This window comes from Chelonoidis abingdonii, chromosome 11 (assembly GCF_003597395.2).
Source record: "Chelonoidis abingdonii isolate Lonesome George chromosome 11, CheloAbing_2.0, whole genome shotgun sequence".
NCBI classification, from domain to species: Eukaryota; Metazoa; Chordata; order Testudines; family Testudinidae; genus Chelonoidis; species Chelonoidis abingdonii.
The window spans coordinates 4,429,104-4,440,826 of record NC_133779.1 but is presented as its reverse complement, the minus strand read 5'-3'; the positions used below and the strand labels follow the sequence as shown (position 1 = coordinate 4,440,826).

The following is an 11,723-nucleotide window of genomic DNA, read 5'->3' as shown; positions in this document are numbered from 1 at the left end:
AGAGTGATAATGGGGAGGGGATGAGAGTGCACATACAGCCTTTGCCATGGGGCAGAAGAGGGTGCACACAGAGCTGCTGGCATAGGGGCAGAATGGGAGACCTTGGTATGGGAGGAGGGAATGGAGGGCACACAGAACCCCTGGCTGTGGGGATACTGGGCAACAGCAGGTGGATCACTTGATGATTCCCTGTTCTGTTCATTCCCTCTGGGGCACCTGGCATTGGCCACTGTCAGGAGACAGGATACTGGGCTAGATGGACCTTTGGTCTGACCCAGTATGGCTGTTCTTATGACCCTATTATGGGGGGGAATGGGAAATGGGGGACACAAACCCCTGGCATGGATAGGAAGAACAGGAGACAATGTTATGGGAGGCAGCCCTGCGGAGGAATGGGGGGCACACAGACCCCCCAATCTGGGGAGGGGGTGGAGGAGAACGGCAGGCACACAGAGTCCCCAGGATGGGGCTGAAGGAGAACGGAGGGCACACTGAGCCCCCAAGATGTGGTGGTGGGAGAATGGCGGGCACACAGAGCCCCCAGGGTGGGGGTGAAGGAGAATGGGGGGCACACAGAGCCCCCAGGGTGGGAGGTGAAGGAGAATGGGGGCACATAGAGCCCCCAGAGTGGGGAGGAAGAAGAATGGGGGGACATGGTGTGATGTAGGGGGTGTAGGTCGCAGGGAGTCCCTAAATAGGAAGGAGCATGTTGGGGGGAGAAATGAGCGGGGGGGGGTCCAGTCCAGAGAGCACCCAGCTGGTGGGAGCGGAACCCCCCGTGCCATGCTGGGTAAGGGGTGTTACCCCGGAGCCACAAAGCGCCCCGGCCCCTGGCGCTGGACGGGGTGACCCCAGGTGGGTGGCAGCCCTAGGAGCGGGAGGGACGCGGCACTGAGGAGGGGGGGGGCCGTGCTGCTTCGGTACCCGCGGGCGGCGTGAGGCCACGGGGATGGGCCGATGCGCCCGCCCACGTGGCTGCGCTTGGCCGAGGGGGCGGGACGTATGACGCAGTCGCCTAGAACAATGAGGGTCCCAAGGCCCGCCTCCGCTCCTAGCTCATTGGCTGCATCCGGCCCCGCCTATTGCACGAGCCAATAGCCCCTTCCCCAGCCGCTGATTGGTTCAGCCGCGGCTTCTCATTGGGGGCGGGGACAGCGATCAAGAGGCGGACGAAAGAGGTTGTGCTCGTGCGTCAGCGGTGGAGCGCCTTTCCCGTGAGCCTTTGCGACTCGTCAGGTGGTCCACTGGGTTCTCGCTCCCTGGCTTGTGGTGGGGGGTGGGGGCCAGGACTCCTGGGTTCTCTCCTGGCTCTGGGGGGGGGCTGGGCCAGGACTCCTGCGGAGTTCTCTCTCTCCTGGAAGGGGGGGGCTGGGGCCAGGACTCCGTGGGTATCTCTCCCTGGTAAGGGGGGGCGGCCAGAATCCTGGTTCTCCTCTCCCTGGATCGAGGGGGGGGCGGCTGGGGGCCAGGACTCCTGGGTTCTCGCTCCCTGGCTTGTGGTGGGGGCTGGGGGCCAGGACTCCTGGGTTCTCGCTCCCTGGCTTGTGGTGGGGGCTGGGGGCCAGGACTCCTGGGTTCTCGCTCTCTGGTGAGGGGGGCTGGGGGGCAGGACTCCTGGGTTCTCTCCCTGGCTTAGAGGGGGCTGGGAGCCAGGACTCCTGGGTTCTCGCTCCCTGGTGAGGGGGGCTGGGAGCCAGGACTCCTGGGTTCTGTGCCTGACTGGATGTGGTGGTGGTGGGGGGGAGTTAGGGCTCCTGGGTTCTGTTCCTACTTCTGGTAGGGTGGGAAGAGGAGTGGGGTCAGAGATTAGTGTCCTGGGAGTCTGGACACTTGGGTTCTGTTCTTGCCTCTGCCCATTTGACCCTAGGACAAGTTGCTTCCTCTCTCTTTGCCTCAGTTTCCCTGTACACAAGATGAGGATAACCCTGCCCATAAGCAGAGTGGGGATTGCAAGGGTTGGTCATTCACAATGCTAAAGCCTGTGTGTGCTGTAGATCAGTGGTTCTCAACCTTTCCAGACTACTGTACCCCTTTCAGGAGTCAAGCCCAAACCCCGCTACCTGGGGTTCAAGCCTGAGTTCTGCTGCCTGGGCTGAAGCATGTAATATAGCTTTACAGGCTCCCTGTGGCATAGGGCCCTGGGCAGTTACCCTGCTTGCCACTCCCTAATGCCGGCCCTGCACTTGCAAAACTCCTAAACTCTGTGACCCCTCTGGGGGGTGGGAAAGAGGTGACCCTGCCAGGTTGAGAAACACTGATCCAGATGAGTTGACATACCCGCTGGAAGATCTCTGCGTTCCCCCAGAAGTATGTGTACCCCTGGTTGAGAGCCACTGTTGTAGAGTGCCAGCCTTTCCTGTTCGAGCTCTCCCTGCAGTTTGGAGACCCCTGATGGTCTCGCTTCTTTTTGCAGTGTGTGCTTGGCTAGCTCTCAAGTAGGTAATGGTGCTTCCTCTGCTTCCTTTCCATGGATCTGCAACAGTTCCGGGAGGGAGACCCAGAAGACTGGACCTTCCAGCCATCGCAGGTCCCTTTTTTGAGATGGAGGAGCCATACGCCAAGATCCTGGCGCTGGAGACATTTCGTGTAGAGCAGGTAACCAGGTGCTGAATGTAGCTGGGAGGTGGCAGGAGGGGGAACTGGGGGTTTTACCTGCTTGTTTTGCACTGGTGCAAAACCCTAGTGTTCCTTCAAGAGAGTTGTGATAGTCTGGTTTTACCCACTTAGTTGTTGGAGCATTTGTAAGAACCATGGGGCCTTGAAAGGTGTGTTGGGGTGGGAGGGAATATTGAGCATTATCGCAGTGGAGATAGGCCTGCAGGTTTTGTATCTGTTGTTCTGGTATGGTCTGATGCTGCTTTGAGTTGGTAGGGAGGAACTTGCTTCTGATTTGGCGAGGTTAGGGTGAAAGCCAGAAGAGGGGATTTGGCCAAGGTTTCTTTCAGGTTGTCAAGTATGAGTTGGAATTGTTCAGTGTTACCCTGTAGGGCTTCCGGTGTGGGTTGGTAGGTGACAACTAAAGGGGTACGTTGGAGGGGGTTTCACTTGGGCTATTTGGGGGGCCCGTTCCAGAATACGATCTACTTCTCTGGTGGAGTGTCCTTGTTTGGTGCTGGTGGTTTTAAGTGTGTTACGGTGTGTATACCGGACTTTCTCCTTGGAGCTTATTCTGTGGTGTCTGAGTGTCTCAGTACGGAGAGAACAGATTTCTTGGTGTGTTTGAGGTGCTTACAGGATCGGTGAAGGCAGATGTGTTGATCCGTGGGTTTCTTGTAGATAGTTGCCTGTAGGGTTCCATCGATGAGGCGGATCGTGGGATTCGGGAAGTTGATACTGGTGCAGGAGTGTTGTGCAGTTTGATGGTTGGGGGGTGGTGGTTGAGGTTGTGTTGGAAATCTGTGTGGGAGGTCAGGTCATCTGTCGAGAGGATGAAAATATGGATGTGTCTCAGGTACATCATTGGTTCTGTGGTGCCTTTGTCCAGAAAATCTTCCTCGTGGTGGCCCATGAAGACATTGACGTGTTGGGGAGCCATCCTAGTACCCGGAGCTGTGCCCATGGTCTGGACAAAGGGGTGTTGAATGAAAAATGGTTAAGGGTGAGGGTGACATGGATGAGTTTGGCGATTGCGGTGGGTATCTCAGTGTTATCCGTTGTGTAGATATTTGGAGCCGGTGGCCATGCTGTCATTGTGAGGGATGTTAGTGTGGAGGGGGGTCTCGGTTACTGTGTCTGGGCAGCACCTGGCCCCTGTCTTGGCTGGTGATTCTAGATTCTGCTGTCATAGACGTAATAACGTTAAGCTTCTCCCTTGCCTTGCCCTGGAGGGAGGCCCGTTCAGTGGGTGGGAAGGGAGTTCCAGCTGCGAGGTGTGTTCAGCCATTGAGTTCTTTGCTGACATGGCCCACACCTTTGGGATGGGTGATGGGACCAGAAGGGCAATTAGCATGGATCCTACTGGTGGTTTTGTGTAAGGGGCACCTGTCCTGCTGAGACCCAACAAATTCGTTGCATGGAGTTTTGCAGGGGTGGCATATAGCCTAGTGGATAGAGCATTGCGCTGGGACTTGGGGGACCAGGCTTCTGTTCCTGGGTTGGCCACCGGCCTGTGGGGTGATCTTGGGCAAATCACGTGCCCTTTCTGTGCCTCAGTTTCTGTAAACTGAGCGAAATGATACTGACCCTCTTTGTAAAGTGCTTTGAGATCTACTGATGAATAGTTGGTGGTGGTGTTTAGTAGTATGTTTTAATTGCAGGTTCCACCAACGGTCTATTATATTCCAAACTTCATCTCGGAGTCGGAGGAGACCTATCTGCTGCATCAAGTATGTGAGATTTTCATTTGGGTTTGTTAGTCCCATGGCACAACACGCGAGCGCAGCGCTTAGTGGACGCTGCTCTTCCAGTGAAGAATTTCCTGGCTGACTCGGATAAAGGCAGGCAGTTTGGCTGTTAATATCACTTCTCTGCAATGAAGTTCTCGGTCCCACACCCCGAGTGCACAGATGGACGCAGCTTTTGTAGATCCGGCATCCACATTACACCCCCTGTGTAGTAGAGCTCTTAAGTTCATGATGTGTTATGGTAGCACCTTGAGGTCCCAACCGAGATCAGAACCCTATTGTGCTAGGTGCTGCACAGACCTGGACTGAGTGACAGCCCTTGCCCCAAAGACCTTGCAGCCTCAGTAAGCAGGACAGATTGTTATGCCTATTTTACAGATATAAGCATGGAAGTGCCTTGCCCATGGGGTCTCTGGTGGAGACAGGAATTGAACCTGGATCTCTTGAGTCTTCACCGGGGTCTTAACCACAAGACCAGCCTTCCTCTAAATATTAAGAGTTCTTGGCCCCATCGCCCACTCCCAGTGCTTCAGGCCTATCCTTACTTTTCTGCTTCTGTCTCTCCCTCCCCCGCCCGCCCCTTGGACAGGCTCATGTAACGTGATGCCCCTGGGTCGTTAGCCTGGGCCTTGGTTCAATTCCCTCCTCTGCCACAGACTGCCTGTGAGGTCTTGGGTGGGTCACTTAGCCTTAGAACCTCAGTTTCCCCTCGTGCCCTTTGTCTGCCTTGTCTATTTAGATTATAAGCTCTGCCTGGCTGGGATCGTCTCTTTCTCTGTGCTTAGGCAGTGCCTGGCATAATGAGGTGTAGGGGGTAGAGTTGGCATTCCTGGGTACTAGTGTCAGTAATACCATTTCTCTGTAATGTGCTTCCCCTCTCAAGCAAAGTCTTCCAGCATCTCAGCCTGTTCCTGCATTCACTTCCTCAGGTTTATGCTGCCCCCAAACCCAAGTGGACCCAGCTGTCTGGAAGAAAGCTGCAGAACTGGGGTGAGTTCTCTCCAGCCCCATCGCTGGCGCTCAGGCTTGTGGCCCCCCAGGTGACCCCCACTGCACCAGGGACCGGTTAGTGCACGGAACTGGGGAATTCACTCCCGCCGATGGTCTGGTCTGGGCTCAGCGCAGGATCTGTATGTGTCAGCTTTGCCCTTTGGAAACCACGCCGAGCAGCCTGCATCAGGGAGGGAAGGAATGTCATTTGGCTGGCTGCAGGACTGAGGAGACAAGATCTCTCCAAACCTGGCTGCGGACCCTGCCTCAGTTTCCCCACCCTCATGCAAAGCCCCAAGCCAACTCCCCGGCAATGAAGCTCCCACTGGTGTTGCTTTTCAGTCCCTTTCCCCAAGGACATGTTTATTGTTCAAGGACAGCTCAACATCTGTCAAGTCAAGTAACCCAGGCCCCTCTTAAGGGCTAAGGCTTTTGCTCATTGGTATCCCTGCTTAGGTTTTTTCTGGTGTGGCTGTATGTGGATCTTCTGCAGAAGCCTCTCCTTGTGTAAATGGGGCTCGATTAGTGGCAGGTGGGAGCTAAGCCCAGGTCCCTCACTGGGACCGCATGACCCAGATTCCTCCACCAGTGTTCTCCAAAGATGTCTCTGGCTTGTGTCCTTCGCTATCGACCCCACTGTATGTCCGGGATTTAATCTGCTTCCAGGCAAAAGCACCTCTGGAGGGTGGTGGCAAGTGATCCGGAGCGGGAAGCAGCAATGACTGAAGGGCAGCCAGTTGCATGGGAGTTTGCAAGGGGATGTAGCATCAAAGAGGATATAGTGATTTCGGAGGTGTGGGGGGTGCTTGGCCCATGACTGGGGCACCACAGTGCTACCGTAATATACGTAATAAATATGCCAGTTGCATTCAGTTCTGGGCAGAAATTGGAAAGGAGTTCAGAGGAGAGCAGTAAAAATGATCCAGGGGCTGGAGCGCCTAAGTGACAACGAAAAGGGGAAAACGGAGTGGTACCTAGAGGACAGAGCACTAAGCAGAAACTCGAGACACCTGGGTTCTATTCCCAGCTCTGCCGCTGGCCAGCTGGATGACCTTGGGCAAGTCACTTGGCTGCTCTGTGCCTCAGGTTCCCCACGTGCAAGTTGTAAAGCACTTTGAGATCTGCTGATCTAGGGAGCTAGGGGCTTGCTGGTTGCAGGCATGAAGGTGGGAGAGGAATTGCTTACAGTGCTTAAGCCAAGCCTGGCTGAACGCCTGGAGTATGGCCTGTACGGTTGATCCAGCCCAGTGGGGTGGACGGGGGATGTCACGTTTAACGCTTGCTTAGTGCTTTTCAACCGTGGATCTCCCAGCGCTCTGGGTGAGATGGGACCAGCTGGATCTCTTTCATCACCAGCTCCTCTCTGTATTCTCTGCCTCCCAGGAGGGCTGCCCCACCCCAAAGGGATGGTACCGGAGAAGCTGCCCACCTGGCTGCAGAGCTATGCCGAGAAGATCTCCTCCCTTGGAGCGTTTGGAGGAAAAGTGGCGAACCATGTACTGGTGAACGAGTACCTCCCTGGGCAGGGGATCATGGTAACTACCTGCGGGCCAGCTGCTCCGTTACTCAACCTTAGGATGGCTCCTGCCCTGTGGGGGCAAAGGAGGAGGGGCAGACACAGAACCTGACCTGATCAGAGGCATGTCTTTGGGGGCAAATCCTGTAGCAGTGGCAAATCCTGCTGGCTGGAGGCTTCAGGGGGGCAGAGTCTATATAGCCAAGACTAGGTTTTCCCAGGAGAGTGATGGTTAGCGCGGGGGCAGCCTGGGAGTTGGGATTCCTGGGTTCTATCCCTGGCTCTGGGAAAGGAGTTGGGTCTAGTGGTTAGCGCATGGGAGGGGAGTGGGAGTCAGGACTTCTGGGTTTTGTCCCCAGCTCTGGGAGAGGAGTGGGGTCTAGTGGCTAGACCGAGAGGTTGTGGCTACCAATGTCGTCTCTTAATCCCAACACCTTTCGATAGCCGCGACCTCGCTTTGAGAGAGCAGATTGCTTCCCTAGCCGTGTTTCTATCTTGGGAGTGGAGCATGAGCACCAGGGACATGCAAACCTAGGGCATGTCCGCCCTGCCCACACTCCTGGCTTTGCCATGTGCACTGGCTATGAAGGTTGGTGATTTCAGAGAGACGTTCTCAGCAGCAGGGCCTGCATGTGACGGGTTGGTCCACGTGTCTTTGGTGTCAAGAGCTGTGTCTTCCTGCATTTCATGCTTGGTACTGGAGAGGAGAGCTGAGGGGGTGTGTGTGTGTGTGTGTGTGTGTGTGTGTGTGATCCTTCCCTTTTCAGTCTGACATGCCAGCTCCCTCTAGCCTCATGAAGATGGACCTCTGTACTTCCCCACGGTCACCACCATCAGCCTGGGATCACACACGCTGCTGGACTTCTACCATCCCGTCAGCAGGGGGCAGCACACGGACAGCGAGCAGGTAAGCACAGAAGGAATTACAAACAGAGCCCGGTGAATAACTGATTTGGTTTCTTTTCCCCCCTTTGGTTTGGTGGCAGTTCTGAAAAATCAAAAACAAAGTTGGCGTGGGTCAAACTGAATCTGGAATTTGTCGGTGAATTGTAAAAGTTTGTCTGGAGTTTGTTCCAGAGCGGGAATTTGTACCTGGCTGTCCTACGTGTGTAACCACTGAGCTGGGCATTATGGGGGTGCTGGTGGTGGCGGCAGCAGCAGCTCCGCGCCCCCCCCCCCTCAATTTTATGAATGGCCAAAACTACTTGCAACAAATTTGCCAATAGTTTCTGATCGACTAAAATCTCATCTTTTGTTGAATAAATGATTTGTCTGACAACATTCCCCCAGTTTTTCTGTTAACAAGTCACATCTAGATGTGCCTGGAGCGGTTTCAACCAGCCCCTGAGATCCGCGTGTCTGAAAGGGAGCTGAGAAAATGCCAAGAGTTCTCTGTTTGTACTTTGAGTGTCGTCGCTTTCCCGCTTTCTGATTTGTTATTCGTTAGGCCCCGATCCTGTCGAGGTGTAAGCACATGCTTGACACCTGGGGAACAGAGGGGAAGGATGACCAAGTGGTTAGGGAGCTAGCCTGGGCTTTGGGAGACCCAGGTTTGATTCCCTCCTCTGCTAGAGTCATCCTGTGTGACCTTGGACAAGTTACTTGGCCTCTCTGGACCTCAGTTCTGTAAGGTGGTGATATTATTTGTATTACGGTAGTGCCTAGGCACCTCAGTCATGGACCAGGAGCCCCCATTGTGCTGGGAGCTGTACATTTTTATTGCTATTAGGTGTTTTACGGTAGTGCCTAGGAGCTCCAGTGCTGAACCAGGAACTCCCCATTGTGCTTGGAGCTGTTCAAACCTGGAGCAGAAAGGCAGCCCCTGCCCCAGTAGAAGCCCCCTGCTTCCTGTAGAAGGTTGTGAGGGTAAATCCATTTCTGACTATGAGGTGCTCAGCTGGTGCCCATTGTGGTATCAAAGGACCTGAGCTGGACAGAGACTGTCTGTTCACTCTGTGTATTCAGCGCCGCGGGCAGTGGAGCCTGATCAGTGCATTGGGATAACCAATTCCTGCTTATTTTAATCGCGCTACGGGGAAACCAATAACCACAGTTGTGTTCCCTGCGGTGAGATCTCTGATGTGCATGAAGCTAAACCGGAGCAGGGCTGGTCTGTGCACGGATCTTGTGGTGCTTTAACTCATCTGGCTTAGGGCATGGCTACACTTACATTTTTGCAGCGCTGGTAGTTACAGCTGTGGTCGTACAGCTGTGTAGGAACAGCGCTGCAGTGTGTCCACACTGACAGCGACCAGCGCTGCAGTGTGGCCACATTTGCAGCATTTGCAGCGCTGTTGGGAGTGGTGCATTGTGGGCAGCTATCCCAGCGTTCATGTGGCTGCAACGTGCTTTTCAAAAGAGGGGGGTGGGGTGGAGTGTGACAGGGAGCTTGCGGGAGACGAGAGAGTGGATTTTTGGAGCAGACACTGTGTGACAGCTCCCTTCCTTGCGAATTCTGGCCATTCCCACCCCTCTCTCAATTACTCTTAAATGTTAAAAGGCTTCAGACCAGATAATCAGCTTCTCCGACGGGACTCCCTCCCCCGCCTGCTGTTTGTTCTCCTCAAGCAAAAGCTCGTGAACATTCCAAGCCTCGGCTCGCTGCAGCAAGAGCAGCTGTGTGTGTTTTTTAGATAAGTAGCTCCGGGGAGTACCTTCCGGTTTGTTGTATACAGGATTGTGGGATACCTCCTAATACCTGGAGGCCAATAAACAGCGCTGGTGAGTTGTCCACACTGATGAGCAGCGCCTGCATCAGGCAGCGCTGGATTCGCTATCACCGTAGCGACAGGTGTACAGCCAGCGCTGCAGGGAAGGATTGCCGCGCTGGCTGAGCTCTGTAAGTGTGGGACCCCGTAAGTTGCAGCGCTGTAACCCTCACCAGCGCTGCAACTGCAAGTGTAGCCAAGCCTTAGAAACTGCGTACAGCAGACACACATACACCTCCCTTCTCCTTCTCCTCCTCTCTCCATACAGTTTATGGATGATGCACTTATAGGTGCGCAGCATGCACCCCTGCCCACATTTATGGTGAGTTCACAGAATCAGAGAACTGAAGGGACCTTGAGGGGTCGTCTAGTCGAGTCCCCTGCATTCCTGGCAGGGCTAAGTATTATCTAGACCATCCCTGACAGGTGTTCGTCTAACCTGCTCTTAAAAATCCCCAATGATGGAGATTCCACAACTTTCCTGGGCAATTTATTCCAGTGCTTAACCACCCTGATAGGTTGGACTTTAAGAAAAAACTTCCTAACACCCTCCCTGGCTGTAATTTAAGTCCATTGCTTCTTGTCCTGTCCTCAGAGGTTAAGACCAACAATCTTTTTCCCTCCTCCTTGCAACAACCTTTTAGGTACTTAAAAACGGTTATCACGTCCCCTCTCTTTTCCTCTTCAGACTAAACAAACTCAGTTTTTTCCATCTTCCCTTGTAGGTCCTGTTTTCTTGACCTTTCATCATTTTTATTGCTCTTCTCTGGACTTTCTCCAGTTTGTCCACATGGACGTGGGTTCTATCTCCAGCTCTGGGAGGGGAGTGATGTGTAGTAGTTAGAACGTGTGAGGGAGGCCTGAGAATCAGGACTTCTGTTCCTAGCTCTGAGAGTGGAGTGGGGGTCTAGTGGTTAGAGCTGGGGGGCAGGGGCAGCTGAGAATCAGGACTCCTGAGTTCTGTTCCCCAGTCCTGCCGCTGACTCTCTGTGTGGTCTTAGGCAAAGCCCTGTCTGTGCCTCCATTTCCCCATCTGGAAGACAGGGGTGGTGCTTTCAACTTCCAGGGGAGGTTGTGTGGCTTAAACTACTAATGTCCTTCGGGTGCTTTGAGATCCTCCTGTGGAAGCAGCTGCAGAAAGGGCCAGTGTTTCGTTCTGAATGTGCTCCACTGTCCTTTCCCAGGTCCCTGCGCCCCAGACAGAGGAGCAGCGCCACTTCCTGTCCCTGCTGCTGGAGCCACGCAGCCTCCTGGTCCTGCAGAAGGACATGTACGTCCGTTACCTGCACGGGATTCAACCCACCACCTCCGACACTGTCACGGAGAAAGTAGCCAACATGGCGGCCTGCAGCACGGTGCTTGGGGATGAGCTGCGCCGGGGAACCCGGGTGTCGCTCACTATCCGCCACGTCCCCAAGGTGCTGAAAACGGCCATTTTCCTGTGCAAGGGGAAGTGAAGGGAGGAGTTTGCTTCCCTCTCCCTTGCCCAGGCTCTTACCTGAGAATGGTTCTGTGAAATGCGCAATTAATGAGAGGGTCAGGAGGCCCGGACATGGAAGGCTGCGGAGACCCCATCCTGCGGCACGCTGGGAGAACGGGAAGAGCTGAGCCCGAGAGCGTCTCACCCGCACGGGAGGAGAAGAGCAGCCTCTGGGGTCATCTGTGCGAAGGTGCAGAGACTTGGACAGGATGCAGCATGGTCTAGTGGTTAGAACGAGAGGCCAGGGTGTCAGGACTCCTGGGTTCTATTCTTGGCACTGGGAGGCGAGTGTGGGGTCTAGTGGTCGGAGCAGGGGGCCTGGGAGTCAGGACTCCTGGGTTCTGTTTCCAATTCTGGGAGGGGAGTGAGGGTCTGGTGGTTAGAGCAGGGGATAGGAAGCCAGAACTCCTGGCTTCCTACTCTCCACGCTTGCTCCTGCCTCACCATGTGACCTTAAGGGACTCTCCCTCCACCTCCCTGTGCCTTAGTTTCCCTGGCCCTGACGTGGCAGGGGTTGCTATCTGTTGGCAAAGCACCCTGAGCACATCAGAAGCACGCAGCGGGCTTGCCTGCTCCTACCTATGTTCAAACACATTCATTGAAACTTGGTGAACTCTAATAAAGGCAGGGGCGGGTGATTCCACCTCGCTGGTGGCTCCTTGATGCTGCTTGAGGAATCGGTTACG

The 11,723-nt window shown here is 54.8% G+C and overlaps 1 protein-coding gene across 5 annotated transcripts; it reads left to right on the top strand.

Annotated features, from left to right (window-relative positions):
• Positions 1-1,150: 1,150 nt before the first annotated feature.
• On the top strand, positions 1,151-11,714 carry ALKBH6 (alkB homolog 6). 5 transcript variants are annotated; one of them, XM_032776219.2, is made up of 7 exons: positions 1,151-1,214; positions 2,483-2,595; positions 4,257-4,325; positions 5,273-5,333; positions 6,717-6,868; positions 7,640-7,756; positions 10,742-11,714. In XM_032776219.2, the coding sequence occupies exons 2-7, from the start codon at positions 2,542-2,544 to the stop codon at positions 11,012-11,014; spliced, it is 726 nt and encodes a 241-aa protein (XP_032632110.1). In that variant the 5' UTR covers positions 1,151-1,214; positions 2,483-2,541; the 3' UTR covers positions 11,015-11,714. The 5 variants fall into 5 exon arrangements, with proteins under 5 accessions (XP_032632110.1, XP_032632108.1, XP_032632113.1 ...); XM_032776217.2 differs by having other exon boundaries at positions 1,153-1,236; XM_032776222.2 differs by having other exon boundaries at positions 1,153-1,236; positions 7,617-7,756; positions 10,742-10,972.
• The last annotated feature ends 9 nt before the right edge of the window (positions 11,715-11,723 follow it).

Excerpts from the sequence above, each read along its gene's own strand:
- ALKBH6 (XM_032776219.2), top strand. The coding sequence starts at position 2,542 with ATGGAGGAGCCATACGCCAAGATCCTGGCGCTGGAGACATTTCGTGTA. Across the intron at positions 4,326-5,272 it reads AGACCTATCTGCTGCATCAA|GTTTATGCTGCCCCCAAACC; the intron begins GTATGTGAGATT and ends TCACTTCCTCAG. Across the intron at positions 5,334-6,716 it reads AAGAAAGCTGCAGAACTGGG|GAGGGCTGCCCCACCCCAAA; the intron begins GTGAGTTCTCTC and ends TCTGCCTCCCAG.